Raw genomic sequence first — 23,237 nt, forward strand, 5'->3', positions numbered from 1 at the left:
CCTTATTGGCTAGCTATGCTACAGGAGCCGTTGACTTCCTGAAACAAAACGTTCTGAAAATCTTATAATATGTCCATGCTGAAAATGCGTTCATTTTTACCTGCAGTGGCCGAACAGCTGTTCCGAGATATTAAAAAGACATACCAGGAAACGTCCCAAAGTAAGACGAGGGTAGTAAATGGAGATATAGCTATGTGACAGTTGACCCCTGAACAGTTTTAATGGGAAAATAGCTGTAGCATTACTAGCTAACTAACGTGAATGTAGCAGAATGTGACAAACGCTCTTGACTTTCTGTGCAAACTTAATGTTAACTTATCCTTTGTTAGGAATGAATAGCTTACTTTCCATTAATTAAAACGTAGCTGTCGTTACTACACTTTACAGTTACGTTAGTGCATCATTTGGTACATTTCGACCTAATGTTCCAGCGTTTTACAACGATGTAGTTTAATATTTGGGCTGTGGGAGGCGCTGTTGTGTAAAAACATTTCTACCTCTTTTCTCTTAGCACTGGGCAGCACACCTATTGCTTCATGCACTGATAGGCTGAATAGACCTTTTTCACAGCAGACATTTGCAGGAAAAGTACAGGCGTAATTAATAACATCAATAATGGCTATTCCATTTTGATGTTAACTTCCAGGATCCTGGTATAGCTTTTTTTTTCACAGCAGATTTCCTTTTTTGTTGTTGTTGCTTGTCATAGTTGGGTAATCTCTGTGGTAACAACTAATAAACAATAGTTCTGTTATGTGTCCCAGTAAGGCATGTCCCCGAAACAGAAGCAGATTGATGGAATTCAGCCATCATAGGGACACTCAAATAGAACTTAGTTGGTAGTATTATACACAACATGTCCAAAATGATGAGACTGACATAATTCATATGTCACACAGATTACAGTGGTTTACATTTGTTACATATTACAGTTGTCCCTGCATAGTTTTTGTCTGACATTACATAAAATATGGGAATGTTATGCCACAATGTTATGTATATTGTCCATAAAGGATTATGCCTGTCAAGCCCTAAATCACAATTTTGCTTAGTATGCCTCGATGAACTTTTATAACTATTAGGCAGCGGTTGTGGTTTTTCTGTACTTGGCCATTTTTTAGACAACCAAACCAAGGAGCACAGAAGCTTTGGCTTCGAGGGACTTAATATTGTTAAGTCCCTGCAGGTTTGAATAGTTGACACAGAGCCATCTTAGCAGTTGTCCTTTTTTTTCCTGTATTATCTGAAATTGACATTAGACTTGAATTCACAACTGTTTGGCCATCGGCTTTCTTCATTGCCCACCAGACTGTTGCTGTACCACGAGGAATGGATAGAACAGGGCTCCAGACTGCGACCAAATGGTCGCATTTTGCGACCAAAATTTTAGAATGTGCGACTAAATTTTACAGCCAGTCGCACATGTGCAACCAGTAAATTTGCCCCCTTTTTTACACTTAAACGTGGAAATTTCGGTACCTGAGAGCGTGTAAGCACAAAGCTTATCTGTAATATCTGCATAGTGACAGAGAGCGGAGCTCCGGCGCGCGCGCATACACACACGCACAGAGGTGCGGACGGAGCAGACTCGTCGGCTCTGCAGTTTTGTTGAAGTTACAGTTAGTCACGGAAATGCCGATGAAGTGGTTACAAGTGTGGTTATATTTTTTCATAACTTCACACAAACAGCATTTGCTGCGATATTATATTAATATCGAGGCGAAAGCGGTCGCGGGGCTGTTGACGTTACACTTCCTGTGAGTCAAGCAGGCACAACGTTGGTTTATCTGCCCTGGGGACTGACTGACAGGCTGAAGGCAGCTTGAGTTCTACAGCACCTTTCAGGCACAAGGCAATTTAAAGTGCTTTACATGAAACATTAAAGAGCAATTAAAAACGGTCATGATGAAAATAAAACAGGCTAAAAAAGAATAATATAAATACAAGAATAAAAGTTACAGTGAGTAACAAATTAATAATTATTCAATTCAAGGTTGTAGGGCAGGTTTGGGAGGAGAGAGGGAGGGGTTTATTTTTATTTTAGTTTAGTAGCCTAAACAATGCATGTTTAATTTTAAGTTGAATTCATTGTAATTGTAGACTGGAGACTAGAGCTGGTATATTTTTTAAATATTTGTACTGTCATGACAGCGATGGTGCTGTCGGTTTACCTTCTATGTTGCAAAAGTGCAAAATGTAAATGGACTGTTTTTATATAGCGCTTTACCACAAATCTCCCGATTGGCAGGCGACCACTCTACCACTGAGCCACAGCCGCCCCAAAATAAAATGTGAAACTAAATTTGAAACCGCACATTGTAATTTCTGCATCTATTATCAAAGTGTTTATTACTAATACAGTGGAAATTAGTATAAATGTGAATATTTGGTTAGCATGTTGATTTACGCTGTGTGCCCCTAAATTTTGTGGTTGCGCCCCTAAAATTTTCAGTTGGGGGCCACTGTGCTCCTAGTGAAAAAAGTTAGTCTGGAGCCCTGTAGAAACATTGTCAAATCCTCTACCAAAAAGTAGCATTACCACAATGTAAAGATATATAAAACCTTAATAGTACCTGAAAAGTAATTAGTAATTGCACACATCCAATATATGTGAAGTAGAATGGAGTGAAACTTGCAGTGCCTTCTATTGAAATGCAATGTAGAGTATAACACTGCGTCACAAAATGAAAAGGCCAAGCACTGATCTCTGGGCATAGTTCTCCGGTGGCTGATAAAAAATGTTTAAGAACCAAAGTCAAGATGAACAAGTATGCACAAGAAGTGAAGATTCTATGTGTGTATGTAAATATAGTATCTACATCAACACATAGAGTGGTTGCTGCTGCTGTGTTACATTTTGGATTGATGTCATCTAAACAGGTTCCAGATACATTCCATCACTCTTTAATCTGTGGAATTGATTTTTTTTGTAAAAACATGAACATGTTTTTCTCTTTTTTTCAGTTCCTGATGACCTGCTTATTGCGTAAGTATCAGTAAGACCCTAAACCTGAACAAGCGGCGTCGTTCCGCGCCGTCTTTCTCCTGTGCCGTTTTTCTCCTGTGCCGTCTTTCTCCTGTGCCCCATTCACGTAGTGTCACTTTTTCAGGAGGTCAAAGGTTAAACTCTGCAATTTATCTGCGGTATATTTTGAATTGTTACCCAGCCACCAGGAATTTAAGACTTTTACGCAAAAAAATTCCTCGGGCATAGTTTGGCTATCCTAAAAGGTCTGCACACGGCTGAATCTGAGTGGGTGTAAAGTGTAGAAACCACACTGAGGTGGATGAGGGAGGCATTTTTTTACTGTCTGGATTTGCCAAAGTGATGTAGCACTGAGACACAGTGGCATGATACTGCTTTGTGTTTTTACGGAAGCGTTTACTAGCATTGTGGTTTGAGTTACTGTAGTTCAACACAACCACATCCTGTTTATGTATTTTCATTATACTCTGTGGTCATTCACACATCATTTAATATTTATTTCCTGGTGTCTCTCATCTCTGACTTATAGGGAAATCTAGCAAATTGGGTGATTAAAGTTTACATTAGAAGAGTTTTGTCTGATGTAATGCATTACAGGGTCAGTGTTTATTGCATTGAACATCAATATAATAATTGTACATGGTGTTTTGCATCCTTTTGTCATATCATAATATATATAGTCAAATGATATTCTTAGTATATGTTTAGATTTTAAACCAGTCATAGTGTGGTCTACACTGAGTTTAAGTGAAGGTTAAAATACGTTAACACTGGTACAAAATAGCTATATCTTGGATTATTACACCTATTTTTGTTTGGTAGGGTATTTTCCAGTGGATGCATGATGTTCACATTGATTCAAAGATATTTCAAGCACAGCTACAAACTAAAATAAATAATATTTGACATCAGAAGCATGAACTTAAAATGTAAGGTTTTTGTAGTAGCCCCCTAAAATGAAAGAGGAAGAGCTTCACTCTAGGTTCGCGATTGTGTGAAGATTCAACAGTCATACAGGGAGGAAGTCACTGTAAAAGAGGCAGATATGCCGGTTCCTATATCACTACTAGCCCCAAAAGTCCACAGCTCACGGAGGACTAATAAAACATATTTGTTTATTGAGAAGCTCCACCACAGGCAACACACACACACACACACACACACACACACACACACACACACACACACACACACACACACACACACACACATAATATCTGCATAACTTATTGTTTTGCACAAAGCACATTTTCAAGTCTTATTGCCATGTACATATTTTTAACTTGAGCACAAAAGTACAAAACATGTTCTGGATGTGTGTACTTCTCTTACCCTCCTCTTACGTTTTCTTCCTCGTGTCTTTCAGGTTGAAGTTTGTCTTTGGCCCTTGTGCGCTGCAGGCTTTGGACCTTGTTGACCAGCATTCAGTCACCTGTCTGTTATCTCCCAGCGGACGCAAAGCATTCCAGGTCTGTCATACTTCTGTCAACTCTAAGCCTTTACAAACAGTAGCCCTACTTGCACAGTTTATATACTACAAATTAATAGTTTGCATTCTAACATTAAATCATTACCACAATATCTACATTCTCCCACAGCAAAACCGACTTGTGAAAGCTACATAATTAGGGTCCTGGCAAACCTGGAAACCAGGCGAATCTATAAGCTTATGTTTCATTTACTCTGGCAGATACGTCTGGTCCCCCCCTAACATTCAAACAGATTGCCAGTCGGCCAGAAGCTCGATGGGCCAATCACAACCGTTTATCTCGCATGGGGTGGGTTTAAGACGATGACTGACGCGCCATGCTTACCAAAACGTAACTGTCATACTGTGTCCAGCGTAACGCACCAGGTTCCCGAAAGTCAAAATAAACAAAAACTAGGCGGTGCTGATCAAATATGAATCAATATTATGTTACTGTATTGCATATCTCTCGCCTAAAATGTTTTCAGAAACACATTTTAGTTTACTGATAAGCTGTAATTTAAGAAAGTTTCTGACCAGGCCGCCATTGTCGTTTCATTGCTCTGATTGGTTGTAGGTCTGTTTAATTGTTTCCAGAGGCATTTTGGTCTGTGCCGTTGATATCACCGTTTGGAAATCAAAAATGAAGTAAGAGGTTCCAGATTAATTTGCAAATGCATATTAGTCTGGAACCTCTCGTTCCAACAGCGATGCCAGGCTAGGGCACTGTAGTTTTATCTCTAAAGATACTTTGATCTCTTGCCTCAAAAATCCACTCAATCAGCTGATCTTTTATGAGGCAAAACATTTTAGATCACTGTTCAGTGCCACAATAGCCTTTGTTGGAGAATTTTCTTCTAGTTCTCTTGAAAAATTACAATCAATGTCAATGTAAAGAATCAGATCCCTTTACTTAAGACCCAAACATGGTGCTCCTTTAAGGGACTCTCATAGTGCCTTATATATTATCAGGTAAACAATAGAACAGCAGTTGCTGACCTTATAACCTCATGAAGGTTGATTCAATCAGTCATTCGTTCATTATGTGTCCTCCTGTGTCCAGTACCTTCTTTTCTTCTTTCCCCAGTATGGCTCTTTAATGTTGGCTTTCAGTTAACTGTCAGCTAACTCTCATTTGATTTCCTCTCAACTTACACAGAGAATCACCAAAATTAATACAGTGTTTGTAGCTTGTGGTTTTTCATTCACGGTGTTTTCAAAGAAAGCAAAAAGAAATCACCTCAGTCGGTTGTTAGATCTTAATTTAATGAAACCTTTTCATCCCTTGGCACAGCCATTAGTCAACTCCCATCATAGCTCACACAAAAGCACACTACACTATTGTGTGCTAATTGAATGCCAACCTAAGCTTGATGTGCGACATTTTATAACTGTATTATAGAGGCACTGAGAGGAGATACTCAAAAGAACTCGCTAAAATCACAATAAAATGTGTTACCTAACTTGCTCAGGTTTTCTGTTTGATATTTTGTTAATAATTCTGTTTTATAATTATTAATTTATGTTACTAAATTACTTAAGAAATAGGAACTGACTGAGTATGTGTTACATAATAGAGTGGGCACCATGATTGAGTTCTTAACACATAAATCATATTTTAAAAAGCCCTGTACAAATACAGAATATTACCAAATTGAAGAAATGCTATTACTCCATACTCTAAGAACTGACCTGAGTCATTTTGTCCTCTAAGTTAAAAGTAAATCTCAGTAAGATGCAGAATGACTTGTGATGGGAGAAACAAGGCAGCCCAGTGAGGTTGTGGTCATTGTGACCACACATTTCCTGTAAACTCCTTCAGGCCCCTGCAAAAGCCGTTTTATGAAAGGAACCATAAAGTACAATGCAGCTAAATAAAGACATGGATTCTGTTCTGCTGGGACACTTTCAACTCAATTGTTGGTGTTTTAACTGTTTTACGTATTGTCCCTCAAAGCTGTCTGACATTATATGGTCAAGCAGTATTGGAAATGATTCATGTAATAGTCAAGTTTTTTTTTATTCTGTTCTTTTCTGGAAAATACCTTTCCCCCCAAATTTTCACCTTAAACTTGATACATTTGTCCGCGTTCCAAAATATGTTTAGCACTTTGGAATGTTTAGATTTTGAACATTGAGGTCTGTGAATCCAAAAATATCTTAATTGTACTAACTCAGTCTGTCATAGAGCGCAAATGAAAAACGAATCTGCAATTATTACATCTCATACATGAGGATTTGCTTCCTGTCTTCGTCATATGTGATGATAAATGATATATGTTTCGGGTTTTGCAGTTTAATGTCACTTTGGCCTCTTAGAAGTTGTGATGGGCTTTCTTCTCTACTTTTTAAAAATATCTCATAGACTTAACGAATAATCAATCAATTGTGAAACTAATTGGCTGATGAATCAATAATGATAATTGTTAGTTGCAGCCCTAGTCTGTCCAGACCAGTGCGGACAATGCTATTTAATTCTTGCGGTGTTAAATGAATGGCATTATTTTGTAAGTTCACAACATCTTGCCAACATACATGTTGCAGTCTGTCTTGGACGGTTTGTCTGAAATTGTCGGAAGGTCTCACTGCTCTGCTTTATTCTCTACTGTTTACTTGCTGCTCTGAAACACTAAAGTTTCCACATCACTCACACATACGGATGCAGTTTGCCACTCACACACAGCTGCAGATTAATGGCAAATAAAACAATCCAAAGTTGTGGTAAAATGTTTATTCACTTTCTTACCAAGACTTAGATTGTGAAGAATGATGCCACTCTCATACCATGAAACGGAGAATCAGCTAGCCTGGCTCTGTCTGAAGGTTTTTTTATCACTAATAAACACATTCTATCTTTATTGTTTGATCCGACAAAATTAGAGTGTAAAAACGACAAGTTACAAGTTAGATTTTGTTAGCTTCAAACAGAGCTAAGCTAGCTGTTTCTCCCTATTTCCAGTCTTTATGCTATGCTAAAATACCTGCTGGCTGTAGCTTCATATATACTGTAAAGACATTAAAGTGCTATTGAGCTTCTCATCTCAAAGCGATTATGGGCTGTCTTTTCTTTTGTGAAAATACTTACTTCAGTGAAACCCTGCAGCAGATCACCATTCACCCAGTCTATCAAATGTATGACAACATGTAACAGAACATTGCTTTAAATAATCCAGAATATTTCAGTAACTTGTTGTTTACATATTATGGCGTATTTTATGGATAGCTTTAAGTGATTTTTACCTGTCAAACTACTCAGATTTGTTAACTTTTCCAAGTTAACTTTTCCATTGACCTGCAGGTACAGGCCTCTCTTTTGGGAATAGTGGGCTTACCGTACATCATGTAGTAATGTACATGATTTCAATCAATCACTCAATGTTCTTCTTTCTTTTTGTCATACATCCTAGAAGAGTTTTTTTGTGGCATTAGCAGTAGTGAGTATGGCTCCCGTGATCTTGGCAGGTCTGTTTTATGTTTTACCTGCATTAAGTGAGACTTTAGTTTGCACAGTGTCTGTGCGAATGCTGTCTCAAAGCCATGCCACAAATATTTAGCTTACCCTGCTCTCTGACTCTTAATTTGTTCCCAACAGTGAGTGCTTCAGTAAGCAGCTGTTGGAAACCAACCAAGCTCTCCCCACCTAAATATCTGGAACCAAAACACGGCATGGCATGAAGATATAATTTAAGTTCCAGCGAAATGTAATCACAGCCAGTCTCAAAGTCGGAGGAAAGGAGTTGAAGATGCCACTCTGAGGATCCGGCTGTATGTTTCCCCTCAGGGTAGACTATATTTGGGCAGCATGTGACAGCTCTGTGAGTTAGAAGAACGCTGTTAAACCTCTGGAAGAGAGTGAAAGCAGTGACGACATTTTGAGGAGCGGTGGCTCATTTAAGAATAGAGCCCCACTACAATTAGTCGCCCACTTGTCAAGACTATGCATTTCCTGTGGGACGAAGAGAGAGCAGATTTCTCTTATCATATCATAAAAGGTAATGTTAACAAAGCAGAAATCAGTTTTTTCAAATGGTTTCCACAAAATCATCAGACCCATGTTTGAAATGGACCTCTATTCTTAAAAAAACCGTTAGTGTTGAGTTTACTGGCAGTACCGTGACTTGCGTGCTAAGTTCTTTGCACTGTGTCACAGATGTGCTGAAGTAGTTGATAAATTAACAAAATCCTGCCATTTTTTTGTAATTTCCTGTTAATATGCCGTTTCCGTGGGACACAATCGAGTTTCTCATGTTGTCAAGGTTATTTGGTCTCCTCTTTCCTCCAAAGGAATGAATAACTCATGAGAGCCTGGCATTTCCATGCTGGGATTTTTTTTAACCTTATCTCATTCTTAACGTTCAGTGACCTTTTTTAAAGGCGATGGTGTACTGCAGCCTGTTGGGAAACAGAAGTAATGAGTTGTGTATTCTCAACAGTATGACCACGAACACTCGGTGGATAGAGGTGTTCTTCTTTTACGCAACAAGATATTGAGGTTGCTGTTGAGGACAGTGGTGTTGAAATAATGAGTTGTTTAAGTAGTTGATTGGCATTATTTGACTATTTTCATAGTTGATGAATTATTCATTCTGGCAAAAATGCCAGACACATTTTGCATAATAGTAAATTGCATATCTCTGGGTTTGGGACGCTTGGTTGAACAAAACAAACACTTTGAAGACTTTTCACATTTTATAGACTAAAATAATGTGTTTGGAGATCTTCAGACAGACAGACAGCACATTTGCAGGATAGTAAATATAAGCTAGGAATATGACTTTTTCTGTGCCTCAGATCATTTGAAATCAATTTAAAAATCATCTCTCCACACATGAGCAGGCTTTCTCCCAATAGGTCATGGGACAGCTAAAGGAGGGTAACCAGTGCCTCATGCAGCATAAACAAAAATGCTAGTTAAGCTTGAGAAAAAAGGAAGATTACAAATAGCAGATAAAGACAAAACATAATATCATGAAATGGTCTGACCATGGAATATCATTAGCCACCACTGCCAGACAACTCTTTTATTCTTTTCTCTTGTTCTTCTTCTTTTAAACCACTCCCCCATCTACACACAGGAACCCTACACAATATACTGTGCTGCACCTTTACTGATACACACACCCCATACTAACATTTGCTTCTTCATTTTTGTTGCCCTGTCGTGTTAAAAAGTTTACCATCACTGTTCAGATATCCTGTTTTTCTGTGGCCAACAGAGCACAAAAGGCTTCATAAGGTTGATAAAGAGGATGTTGTGATGATGCTGTGCTAATGCGAGCGCCTGGTTGTAAGGAAAGGCAGCTAAAAGACCCACTAAATTTATTTTATCTTTGGCATTAGTTTGCGAAACCATTCTCCTGGCGGGAATGTTTATGTGGCATGGAAGAAGGCCTTTTAGCACTTGAAGTAGTTCATTAGCACACACATGAGAGAAGGGCAGTTCTTGAAGCACTTTGATACTGTATTAGTTAGCCAAAGAGATGTGTATCTCAATGATTTCCCAGAGCGTTCCATTTCCCAGAATCCTTGTTTGTGGTGCGGAACCAGTGGACAGAGGGCCGCCCTGGCCCTGCGGCTCATGGCGGCTGACCGAGAAGTATTCCCCGTGAGAGCCAGCATTTCAGGCAGAGACAGAGCTTTGCCGAGGCTTTAACTCTCACTGTTCCTTCTGTTGTTGCAACTGAATGGCAGATCTTGATGTATAGTGTCGTTCTGAGAAAACCTGCATCCCTGCCAGGTAGTGGAAGTTTGTTGTGTGTGTTGATGATGTTAGCTGCCAGCTTTGCAGTGTGAGCTGCAGCAGAGCCACATTATCCATGATGACAGCATGCTACAAAAGGGGCCCAAGTGTGAGCTGGTTTTCAATAAAGTTGGCTCTTAAGAAACTGTTGAAGTCCTTGGCCTGGTCTCCACAGTTGCACTGTTTCTATCCTGATCCTGTTGGTGCTGATGGTGCTTTATCCATCTTTACTAAGGAGCTTTAAGTCCATGTAATTGTCTCTCTTGTGCCTTATTTATAATGAAGTGTCACGTTAAAGAAATGGGAGGTTTTTGCTTTTGTAGGTCACAGGGAAAGTTAATTCATCAAAGCTCTGGAGAATAATGGAACCTGCTCTGCTACGTTGGGAGGCATTAGTTATTTTGAAGTGTCAAGCTAATCCACCAACTTAATGTCCTCATGTGTCATGTGCATGTGGACGAGACTTAAATCACTGTCTATAGCTGGCAGTAAGCATCAGCATCGTAGACAGGAGGTCCTGTCAGCCGAGGCCATTAGACACCACATACAGGTTGTTTAAAAATGCACCGTTTCTATCTCGTCTCCTCCAAATAACTAATGGGAAATGATGATGTTGATGGTGGAAGCAACCTCACCTTCAACCCAACCACTGTCCTACCAATTCTATGAAACATTTAAAAGGCGAGTCCACCCAAAAACAGAACTCAAGTTGCGATATTCAAGCGATTTTGGACTGTAAAAAGAAGGAAGCTGGAAATCACAGCATGAAGACTTGAAATGATGATGTCTCCAGGTGACTTTAGCTGGTGTAGTGACACTGAAACAGTGACTGACTCTGGGGCCTTTGAGATATTCCACCCAAATCAGTTTATTTGAAGGGATGGCAGTAGCAGAGTGGCAATTGGGAGAGTCAGGACTTTTCCTGGTGGGCCGGTAGTGTTTCGAGGCCACAAGGGCCGGTCTGATAATAGTTATGCACTGCAAGTTCTTAGCAACATCATCCGGCGGCCTGGTGTGCAGCCGCTGCCCGCTGGTCAAACTGTGCAGCCTCTGCTCAACCCGTACGGAGCAGCCTCTTATTTCAATACAAACAGAAAGCACTAACGAAATGCAGGTCACAACCATGTCTAGGATTTTCAGAAATATAGGGGGATCAGTGAGCGGCCCCTCCCCAAATGGCATAGCCCTGGTCGCTCTATGGCATAAAGCCATCGAACACCTCTTTTTTTCCTCATCACGTTTGGAAGTATATCGGTAACGTTAACAGACAGTGTGTGAGTCTAATGATGGAAAGGAAAAAAAAAAAGGGAAAGGTGACGCTGAGAAGGTTACACTCAAAAGGATAAAAAAGGGATTGTGTTGCTGTGCTGTGTGTTGTTCATTCATTCACCGGACATATCACTCGATTTAGTGAATTTGACAATCAACGTTTAAGGTTGAGAGGGATGGAGGGAAAAAAAGAGAGAGATTTAATCAGAATCATCTTCATGTCAATTCTCTGATCTCAGCCAGTCATGTCCGGACTAGTTGAGCAACATTTGGGATCCAGGAAGGAGCTTGTTTTCCTTCATGCCTTTACTCTGTCGCACTACAAACAACGGGCAGCCAGTACAAACAGCATTGTTTGGTGAACCTCCTTCCTCATTAAGAGACAACTCACTCTGTGTATGATCTTTCAAATGAGGTCAATGAACTGAGGCATTGCCCCATGTTTACATGTACTTTGCATGAATCTGTTGCAGGTAATGGGAGGCTCGGGGCGTTTGTACACATGCTTTGTGTCCTGTCACTACTGCCCGTGCCCAGCCTTCGCCTACACCGTGCTCCGCAGAAATGAGGGCCCACTGGTGAGTCTCAAACTAACTGTTACACACAGGTTGGGCTTCATATCAAACCTCAATACTGGCACTGAGTGCTTATACAGATTTTTATTCTTCTTTATTTAAAAAACTCCACTGCCACTTTTAGAAAGTAGTTTTGTTTCAGTTGATAAATGAAAGAAAGAGTTTATCATGTTTATCTTCCAAAAAGTCGATATCTTCAAAACAAAAATGCTATTTCCAGCATTTAAAATATAATTAATCTCCTACATATTTTGTGTAAAAAAAAAAGTATTAATGCTATGTAAATTGCTGGCTTTTTTAAACATGAATCCTACTTAAAATCACATTTAGTTTCTGTTGATATTTTAGGATAGATAACAGTGTGCATCTCTACTAAAAAAAAAGAGCACTGTCCTTGCCATAACTAATATTTAATATTCATGTTCATCATCAATATTTTTAGGATAATATTGACTGAAAAATACAGAAAAACATGTAGAGGAGTTGTAGTGTTTTTATTGTAGTGTAGCGCTTGCAAGTACAATCTCCACCTATCAGACAATAGGGTAGTCTGTATGTAGCAGGAAGCTGAAATAACCTGCAAATATAGGATTTTGGATCCCCTGTGGAAATTAGATCCCTGTTAGTATTCAAATTATATCCGACCCTACACAGAAGAAGACAAAACTCAGAAACACATACAATATACAGTACAGGCCAAAAGTTTGGACACATCTTCTCATTCAATGTGTTTCTTTATTTTCATGACTATTTACATTGTAGATTCTCACTGAAGGCATCAAAACTATGAATGGACACATATGGATTTATGTACTTAACAAAAAAGTGTGAAATAACTGAAAACATGTCTTATATTTTAGATTGGTGTGTCCAAACTTTTGGACTGTACTGTATATGGTAGACAGTGTATACAGCAGAATATTTACACACAGAAAACGTTTTTACAGCCATTGTGTCTCGTCAGTGAGGCGTGTATCCTGGAGAAAACCACCGCCCAGTCAAAAGTGAGACACAGTACATGTTGAAATGTGTGTAACAGATGTATCGTGGTCAGGTCATGTTCTTGTCTGGTCACTGAGGGGTGTTGCCACTCTGACTAGCTGTTTTTGCTCTAAATATTTGCAAGCAAACGGCCTCCTGCTCCAAGAATCGGGAAAACTTGTTTCCCTGGAGGATGCTGCTAAAATCAGTATGAGAAACAGAGAGCTGCAACATACCGTGGAGACTCCCCATGACCGCAGCAGCGCTACTGGTATCATTCCCCATGAAAACACACTGAAGACAGACAATAAAAACTATTTACTGCCTCATGAAACTCTCCTGCAACTTTTATAGCTAGCTAGTTGAAGCTGGAGTCGGTTTTGTGTCTTTGCATGTGTGGAAGCTAATAGATGGTGCAAAATAAGACTTCTGCTTTATCAGATTTTAATAACATACTGTAACTCTCCAGTCCCAAAGTCAAAACCATACGAAACTCAAGAGACTGTGAGTTTGACCATGCAGTTTTCAGTCCTCGCCCTACTGGAGCCACTCTGTTCATTTAGGGGCTCTGTAGATTCCAACATGACTGGAAAAGGCCAAACAAGTTTATACTGCTCTAACAAAATAGGTCAGAGGACAGATAAAGGAGCTCTTCCACCAACAGAACACAGACATGTGGAGCTAGTAAACAAATTTGATGTACCTTTTCACCACACTTTGGCTCATTGTTTATTTAAGACACGAATCCACAGGCGTGTCAGTGTGGAGGAAATCTAATTTATAATTCATCGAATAGGCTCAGGGGGAAAACAAGTCAGTGATTAACATGTTTGTAATAATGAATGTGTTCAGTGACACATGAACACAACACACAACTGCAGGGCTTTTTGTCATTGAACACACATTTAGCTTCATGAGTCACATCTTTTTCATTACACAAATACTCATAACCCTCTTAATCTCTGCTTTTTATTAACAATAATGTTTATAGCTCTGGCATTTGCTTTTATTCTTGGATTTCATTCAGTGGGAAATTCCCAGCAGGTCAGGGCCAAGCGGCTCCTTTCTTGTTTTTATTTATTTATTTATTTTTTTTACATGAGATCTTTGAATTAAAATGATTGAAGCGTCATTAGGGTTTTTATATCTGTGTCATTAATCACATCGGTGCCCATGTTCACGTAAGGAATGAGGTTCTGCGCTCTTTTCTCCCAGTGCAAACACATCCTGGCCGTCTACCTGTGTCAGGCCATGGGTGGGGCTCAGCAGGAGAGCGTGTCGGATCAGCAGATGTCCTTGCTGCTTAGCGGGACGGAAGCCCTGTGACACCCACCAGGCGTGTTCAGTACAGCAGGTGGAGCAGCACACCCGCACGGACCCTCTTGGATGACAGCCGATGTTTTGAAGAGACACTTTGGGTAACTGCAGAGACGATTGGAGAATGGGAACACTACCATGGTCATTTGTCTCTTTGAAAGACTACAGATGTTGCTTTATTTATTCTTATGTTTCTTATGTTTCCAGGGAAACGACATCTGTTTGTTAGTATATGCGGCTTTATTTTTAGGTTATATTTATCTGAAGCGTCTGAATGCTGAAGGGACTTCAGAAACATTTTAAAAGCATGTTTCCAATGTGTCATTTGTAAATATAAATTGTCATATGATATAAAGTATATAAAATTTTAGAAATAAAGACTGATCCGTAACAATATAAACATTGCCTTTATTAACAAAATAATTCACCATACATACAGATTGCATCATGTTGAATAGCAGTATCAGTTTCGCTGTTGTAGTTTTGTTGAATGGAAGAAAGAATGGCCTCTGGAAAGGTTGAACATTAGCTTGACCACAGTGGATGTTTCTCCTGATTAGTAACAACACTAAAGCACACAAACAGATAGGTACTTCGGAATGAAAGGCAGGAATGTTGAACTAGATCAACTTGTTATTGTCCGTCTTACCTTTAAAATCGCAAAAGAAGGCAATAGTTTGACATCAATCGATAGCTTGTAGAAAGCCGGACACCTACAGTACTTATTTTTACACATCAGTCCACAAAGACAATAATATAACATTACAGTGCAGTTACAGTATAGATGTCTCCATTGGAATGTACTAAAACTTTGGCACACTCCTGTATTTAGCCCTTGAAGTTAGTCAGAGGTGGTACACTGGACACAATGGCAAATGAGGGGCATAGTGAAGCAGTGGAGGCAAGTGCTCAACTTAAGAACACTTGTTAAACACCAACACAACATGTTTCAACACCGCCAATAAAGCACACCAAATGGGAAATAATTGAAAATGTCAGTGCAATGTGTTTTAATTCAGGTGACCAAATTCAACCTCATTTCTTTAACAAACTCTGCTTTTCTCTGATTAAACTCACAGAGGCCTTTTTCTTGTGGTTCATCAGCTCTGGACCCTGTCTTCACTTTTATAAGCTCACAGGAACATGCACAACAATGCTAACCCCTGCACAAAATAGGAAAAAGCATCAGGTGGAAAGCAGCTGTGATGCTGCATACATGGACCATTGAGTGCAAAGGAGTAAGAGTTGGCCTCTTGGAGAACATTTCATTAGTGTTACCTGCTTCGACACTTACAAATGACGTTATTTTTTTTGGGTTCAACTGAACTTAGTCCTCTGTCAGTCGCCTATCTTTGCTAGCACGGAAGAGTAGGGAGTGTTGGCTTATTAGGAGATTGTTTCAACTGAGTCCTCCTATTTTGGCAGTTTCACCCTTTAATTTATATTGTTTTATTAAATGAAACGGCTCTTCTCAGCAGCATGTGGAGGACTGACTGCACTAACAGGGCAGATGAGAGCCTCAGGATGCCAGCTGAGACTGGGTCTCATGGAGGGGGGGAGTTGTCAGCTGGACTCCTAAGGCAAATGACATCAACTGAATAGAAGCAATGGTGTTTTATTTGATGGAAGCCACTAAATACATGTGTAACAGAAGCTTGGATGATACATTATAACCGCAATGGCGTTTATTTGAAATATCAAATTTGACATTGGCTTGTCTACCTTCGGTATGTCATTACTTGGCTCAAAACAATGCAGCTGTGCAGATGCCATATTTATATAAATGGTACAATCAGTTTCCCACTTCCTGAGCTTTTGTCTTATGAAATGTTAACATGGAAACTATATGGAGCACCACTGCAGGTGTGTTTCTAACTACTTCTTATGTCTGGGTGTGCACGAGCAAATCAAATCATGCAGTTCATCAAATAGCCGCCAAAATACTTTTCTCTGGCTCTTAGCCATAGGAGCCACTCATAAGATCATTATGTGACTCCTGTGGCATTTCTGTTTTTCTTGTTTGTTTGCTTTTTCCCCTTTTTTTTTCTATTTAGTTGTTGGGATTTTCCAATATGTATGAGTCCCTGTTGTTTTTGTTTTTTTTGTGTCCCTCTGCCTGTACACACATTTTGTTGTGGAGGAATCACTCGCGCAGCAGCAGGACAACACTGGCACTTAGTTTAAGCAACAGCTAAAGAACATTTCTGCCATACAAAGGAAATTGTATTGATAAAGAAAATCGATATTTCTTTCTGTGTTTTGAGCCTGTGATGGTCATAAGTATGAATTTGTTTTAAAGGGTCACGAGGCAAAAGTAACCACAGATGTAGACTACTACCATTGTACCTCTTTAGGTCCACAATTACAGATCCAGCCACACAACATTTTTTGATCTTTACATTCTCAAAGATAAGGTATTGTAATAAATAAATTTATAAACACTGGCACTCAACGTTGACAATATAAAATAGCAGGGCAAAAAAAGAGTGTTTGGAGTTGTAACAGGGTGGATTCAGAATGATAAATAGCATTATACAGTATAGTTTGGATCCTGTTCACAGTCCTACAAATCCAGTTAGCTTCAACATGTTTAAAAAAAAAAGAAAATCAGAAATCCTTCACAATGGAAAAGTTATGTAAGACTCACCATTCAAACATTTCACTGCTTGACCCCTGATTCATAAATAAATGTCCACATTCAAGGCGCGTTTGACATCGGTTCATCTTCACATATCATACCCTTGTTCTGTAAACATTATAAACCTTTTGAAAACAAAATTCAAGACTGAAACAAGAGAGCTGACGCAGATAATACTCCCTCCTCAGTCACGACTCTCTCTATAGTAGAGGGTCGATGGTCATGTGGATCTGGTCTTTGTTGCGTCTGCTGCCGTTGGAGCTGAGGTACAGCTCCTCCCGGCGGCACAGGAAGTTTTGGGCCAGGATCTTGCGGAAGGTGTTCCTGAAGTCCTGGATGCGGTAAGCATAGATGATGGGGTTGACCGCGGAGTTGGCATGAGACAAAATGATGGCCACATACATGACAACGTCTGGCTTTTTCAGCTTTTCGTAAAACAGCGTGAGGCAGTTGAGGATGTGGACGGGCAGCCAGCAGATGGCGAACAGTCCCACGATGATGGAGAGGGATTTGGCGGCCCGGATCTCCTTCTGCAGCAGCCCGTGGTGATGACTGTCCCCGTTGCCCACGCACTTGAGCTCAATCTGTCTCAGCTGCTTCCTGGCCACGGTGAAGATCTTTAGGTAGATGCCCAGCATGATGAGCAGTGGCGGCAGCACACAGGCAAAGAAATTAAAGTAGACCATGTAGTGCATGTCAACCACACTCTCAAAGAAACACGTGAGATGGCAGCTCTGTAGTAAGTCTCCTCCGCCAGCGTTTGTAGTGTTGTCGGCCCCGGAGCTGCTGTTGAGCCTGCATCTTGAGTACTTCAAGTTCCAGCCAAAGAAGGGGATGAGGCCAATGACAAAGGAGAGGATCCATAAAATAGCGATGATCTCTCTGGCGGTCTTTCCTGTCATCAACTCCTTGTACCTGGAGAAAACACAGCAGAGGTTACCATCTCAATAATGTTTCCAATGTGGAAGTTTGGGACAAATGTCACACTCAAAATAGGCTCTAGGGCTCAAGTACAGCCCAGCTATAGCAGATACAAATACAGCAACATGGCAAAAACAAAGTGCAAACTTTACAGTATATGAGCAAAACCAAATGCTTTTTCTGTGATCTAAGCATGTTATGATATAAATATTTACCTATGTACCTCTGATGAGTTACATTCCTACATATTTAATCACAATTCTAACAAAGCTCAAAGCTAGCAGACTGGTCTTTAGTAGTACTTTGTGACTTTAGGGCTTAAAGAAGTAGTTTGACAGTCCTGAAAAAGAGTTGAGCCAAAATTCACACCACATATTTTGATTAAAAAAATGTTATGCACTGGACTAGTGGCCCATAGAGAATGTTGAACTTTGTTTGGCTCGCAGAAAGAGAGCTGGTGTTGGCTTTGTTTGTGCAGTTTGTTGGTGTGGCCTAACTGGCACATCACAGTATTCTAATGTGGCTCCTTCTGTGCACTAGGTTGCACATTGGCCTATTAATGGCTAAAAATCGGACACTTTGAATGATAAAGTGGGATGGTGAATTGCTATGACTAGGTGCATTCAAGTGTTATAGGAAATATCATCATCACTGTCTTTTTTTTCTTTCAAACCAAACAACAAAAGACAATGACACAAACACAGGAGCAAACACAAGCATCTGATCCCCCACCCACCACCACAACAAGATTAAGTTCAGGCAGACTTTAGCCCGACATGAAACAATGCAGACTTCTCATTCATTTTAATGAAGCTATAGTCCGGGGGCGCAGCAGGAGGGCCAACGCAGGGCAAGAGTCTACAGCCAGGCTAGGATTCCGTCTTGACCAACGGATCTGGATTCATTTCCAGGATAATCGCCTGGAACATCTGGCCCGCTGTGAAACAAGGCAGGCCTGCTTGGTTCTTTCGGTGAATCATTGTAAGGATTTACAGCGTTGTGGAGTAAGGTCTGCCAGACTAGTTTCACAGGAATGTTTAAGGGATAACCAAAGTGATTACAATTTATCCTTAAGGGATATAGTCGATGATTTGGCTTTGTTAATCCTTTCTGTATAGAGCTCAAGCATAACTATGTCTAGAAAATACGTAATCACACTCCCAGACCATATGCAGGAAAGTTCCAGTTTGTTCAGGTTGACAGAATGTGCAATAGGGAGTGGGAATGACTTTAGAGACGTATCTCTTCTGAGGAGTCCAATATGTCCTATGACATATGTTGAAGTGGATCTGCTGGTGATTTGGGTTCTTGGAGCAATGGGAAATGTTTTCCCAAACTGTCTCCCAATGAATTGCATTCCCCTCAGGTCTCAGCTCTCGCTCCCATTTCCTTGCTATTGGGAGTTCTCCTATAGATACAGTACTTGCAACAGTTTAGCATAGATCTTAGACGCTAATCCTCTCACAGGAAAATCAACAAACCATTTAATGACTGGGTGCACCTCAAGACTGTTTCCCCATGGTACTCCATAACATTTTAGGGCTGATCTTAAGTGCAGATACAAGAAGAAGAATGTCCTGGGGACCTCAAAACTAGCTCTTAGGGCTTCAAAACTCAACATACCCTTCTCATGAAATAACTGGTTTACAGTATAAATGCCTCTGTCCCTCCACTGCTTACAAGCAAAGGGTTTGTTACCAGACATTAAGGGCTAGATTTATCAAGCCGTTTGCGCCTGTTTCCAGGCGCTAATTGGTCGCAAAGACGGACGTAACCGATGCGGGCTATTTACAAACAGGGCGCACTTGGGTAAAATCGCAGATTGTCTGCCACATGAGCGAGAAGAGACAAGTTGCGCTTTCAATATGTGTTCGTGGGAGGGTCGTGGGGAAAGTGGGAGTTCCACCCAAAAAGGTGGGAGGATAAGCGCAAAGTGCACCTAATTATATATTCCGTGGTATTTACAAAGACTGTCAGTAAGAGCGCGCCTCTATTCTGCAGAGGAAATTCTCCGCCTCTTAAAAGCAGGTCTAAACCAGCCACAATCGAGTTTCCTCGTAGACCTTTATGCCGCTGGTGAAATGGCAACAGTAATTTGAGCAAGACGAAGACATAGGCGAGACTGAAAATATTTTTAACATAAGAATCACACTTTGTCAGTGAACACAACATCATTTAGCATTACAGATCAAGCAGCCATGCAATATTAGAGTTACTGGAAGAAATCAAAGATGAAATTGAATCTCCCACTCAGCGTTCACATCCCATTCCAGCAGTTGTTAATCTCCTCGCTACATTACAAATATTGGCATCAGGATCATTTCAAACAGTCATAGCATCAGCAGTGGGAATATCGCAGTCTGCACTCAGCCATATCATAGCACAAGTACCGCTTTGCTACAGCGCAATTTATTGTATAGTGGGCGGAGAAAGACGCTGATTGCCTGATGGGTGTCAGGGTTGATAAATACTACGCAAAATGTGGAAGCATAGCGTGCGCTATTACCGAACTCGCATAAACAGACGCAGCGCAAACTGCACTAGTGTTAGTAAATTAGGCCCTAAGTGTGTATCGTGCCAAATTGGGGTGTTCAAATGTCACTTGTTGATGTAGCATAGTTGCTCCTCCACCTTATGGCTTGGGCTAACGGTTCAAGAGAGATTGCAAATAGCATGGGGGATAGCGGACATCCCTGTTGCGAGCCCCGCTTAATGGGAAACGGCTGAGAGTGCAATCCATTGGTTGAGACTATGGCCGTGGGATTCACATATAAAGAACGCACCATGTCAATGAATTTGGCCCCCAAACCAAGCCTCTCCATTACCTTGCCACAAGTAGTTCCACCCTAGGCGGTCAAAACCCTTTTCCGCGTCCACTGATAAAACTACTGCCGTTGTTGGAAGGTTTCTGGCTTCTTCTATTACATGAAATAGTCTACGTATATTGTCTGCAGCATGATGCTTGGGTATAAAACCTGATTGGTCGGGGTGGACTAACTTCTTGATAAAGCGCTCTATGCGGAGAGCCAGGAATAAAGCTTAATATCAGTCCCGATGAGGCTGATGGGCCTGTAATTTGAGCAATCCGTAGGATCTTTACCCTTCTTTTGCATTATGGAAATCTGCGCGGTGTTGTTTTGTTGGTGGAAAGTACCCTTCTCTATGGCTGAATTTAAAGCTTGTAAAATGGTAGGTCCTAATATGTCAAAATACTGTAGAATTTCTGATGGAATTCCATCCAACCCTGGTGTTTTCCCTTTTTTAACTGTTTTTAATGCTGATTTAAGGTTATTGGTTGACCCAGTTCTGCCTCTTCTAAGTCGATAAGAGGCAAGTTTAGTTCTTTTAGGAACTTCTGGCACTGTGTTGGATCTGGGTTGCGGTAGGACTCATACAACTTTGAGTAAAAGGATTGAAAAGTGGCACTAATATCCTTAGGATTTGTTGAGATACCTAGATCTGTGCGGTTGATAGTAGCTCTGGATTCACTTTGTTTTAATTTCAGAGCAAGCAATGCTTGGTTTACAGCCGTTAAAATAGTTATTTTCAGTCCCTCCAGGATTTCGCAGCCTTTTTTTTTAGATTGTTGCGGCCCAAAATGCCTGATTTTGCGGGAGCTTTTGTAAAAATTGCGATAAAAGTTGCGATGTCTTTTGTATGTTTGTTGCAATGAGACAGTGAAAGTTGCAAAAAAAGTTGTGATTTTTTTTTGTATAGTTCTTTAAAAATAAAAATTAAATTTGTTTCGGGGAGAATAAAACTACTCTGGGCTGAGTTTTCCTAGTGACCTTACCATAAAAGGCTCAGGATGCTGCAAATGTTGGTATAATATGAAAATGGCTGGTGGATTTAAGACAAAAAATAATAATTTATTGAATTAATCAAATTTGAACATATGTGTCAGTGGCTTGTTGATCTTTACATTGTTAGCTAATTTCCTATCCTGGCCTGGACTGGGACACACATTCATATGGTTTGATAAAGTACTTATTGGACTTTAACTTATCATTGCATTTACAATAACGAGCGTAGCTGTCCTCAATTTAGGTCATTGTGTCGTCTCATCTCAGTTTTTCCTGCATCCACCGTGTGTGTGCGATCATCAGTAGCGGGGGGGACTGTATGAGCAGCAGCCCCGCCCCTGCCCGCTGCAGACAGCCGACAGGATTGAAAAAGCAGTCATTGACTTTAGAGTGAAAAAACGTTACAGCGTACCTAGATGTTAAAATGTATACAGGTTGGCAGGGCGGACTGAAATGTTTTGCACGGTCTTTTGCTGTACGTTTTGTTGGTAAATGTGAGATGTTCGAGTCTCGTCTTCATATCGGAAACAAGCTCTCTCTCACTCCCACTTGGTCAGTGGCACTCAGAGTCACATTATATTGACGTAAAGTCTGGCATGTGGGACTGCTGGGATTGGTTGAAGTCGCGGGAAACTCCGGTTATTGTTCAAATTTGCGGAAAAGTTGCGGTGATTGGTCAAAATTGCGAGTCGCACCAAAGTCAAAGTCAGGTGATTGGTTGAATTTGCGTGAATTTGCGTGAATTTGCGTGAATTTGCGTGAATTTGCGTGAATTTGCGTGAATTTGCGTGATCACGACATCGCGAAATCCTGGAATTGAAAATGAATTTTGCCTCACTCTGTGCATTATGAACTCAGCTCTCCTTAGCAGATCATTCAGCTCTGTTCGACTTGTGACTAGAAGAGTTTGTGTAGATTTAGAAAAACACGTCTTAAGAGATTTCTCTAACGATTTACAGCGTTCTTCCAACTCCGCTATCCTTGCCTCTCTTTTCCCCTTCAAATTGACCGTGAAGAAGGATGTAAAATCTCTAATAAATCCTTTAGTTACTTGCCATGTATATGCAGGGTCAGAAACTGAGTCGGTATTCATTTATATAAATTCAGCCAGTTTGGTTCTAAATTCTGTATCAAAAGCTATGTTCTGGAGAAGGGAATTATTAAATTGCCATCTCCTAGATCTTTCTCCTAACATATCACAACGGAATGTGGTTATCAGCGCATTGTGATCAGATAGAATTGCTGGTTCTATTGCTATCGTGTGGAACGTTGCCTTAAGCTCACTGGAGCACAACATATAATCAATACGCGAGTGGGTGAGGTGGCATGTGGAAAAGAAGGTGTAATCCTTGCTAGTAGGATTGTGCATCCTCCATATATCTGCAAGATGGTGGGATTCCACAACTGCTTTAAGCTTGTCCGATATGCGTTTTTGGGCTTTCGTGTGATTGAACCGTGATCTCTCCTTATTCGTTGAGAGACAGCAATTCATTGGTTAGGCGTGGGAAAAAAACTTTTATCATATGTAGCCGGTGCATA

The 23,237-nt window shown here is 40.4% G+C and overlaps 2 protein-coding genes across 2 annotated transcripts in view; one reads left to right on the forward strand and one right to left on the reverse strand.

The window, feature by feature from the left end:
• zswim7 (zinc finger, SWIM-type containing 7) lies at positions 1-15,329 on the forward strand. The gene is made up of 5 exons (XM_039776815.1): positions 1-160; positions 2,965-2,986; positions 4,353-4,455; positions 11,937-12,041; positions 14,235-15,329. The coding sequence occupies exons 1-5, from the start codon at positions 70-72 to the stop codon at positions 14,343-14,345; spliced, it is 432 nt and encodes a 143-aa protein (XP_039632749.1). The 5' UTR covers positions 1-69; the 3' UTR covers positions 14,346-15,329.
• adora2b (adenosine A2b receptor) overlaps positions 14,725-23,237 on the reverse strand; it is a 16,068-nt gene continuing 7,555 nt past the window's right edge. The window contains exon 3 of the mRNA XM_039776813.1: positions 14,725-17,889. Coding sequence (XP_039632747.1) covers positions 17,175-17,889 — 715 coding nt within the window. The 3' untranslated portion in view covers positions 14,725-17,174. The remainder of the gene's footprint in view (positions 17,890-23,237) is intronic.

This window comes from Perca fluviatilis, chromosome 16, assembly GCF_010015445.1.
Source record: "Perca fluviatilis chromosome 16, GENO_Pfluv_1.0, whole genome shotgun sequence".
Taxonomy (NCBI): Eukaryota; Metazoa; Chordata; class Actinopteri; order Perciformes; family Percidae; genus Perca; species Perca fluviatilis.

Excerpts from the sequence above, each read along its gene's own strand:
- zswim7 (XM_039776815.1), top strand. The coding sequence starts at position 70 with ATGTCCATGCTGAAAATGCGTTCATTTTTACCTGCAGTGGCCGAACAG. Across the intron at positions 161-2,964 it reads ATACCAGGAAACGTCCCAAA|TTCCTGATGACCTGCTTATT; the intron begins GTAAGACGAGGG and ends TCTTTTTTTCAG. Across the intron at positions 2,987-4,352 it reads CCTGATGACCTGCTTATTGC|GTTGAAGTTTGTCTTTGGCC; the intron begins GTAAGTATCAGT and ends CGTGTCTTTCAG.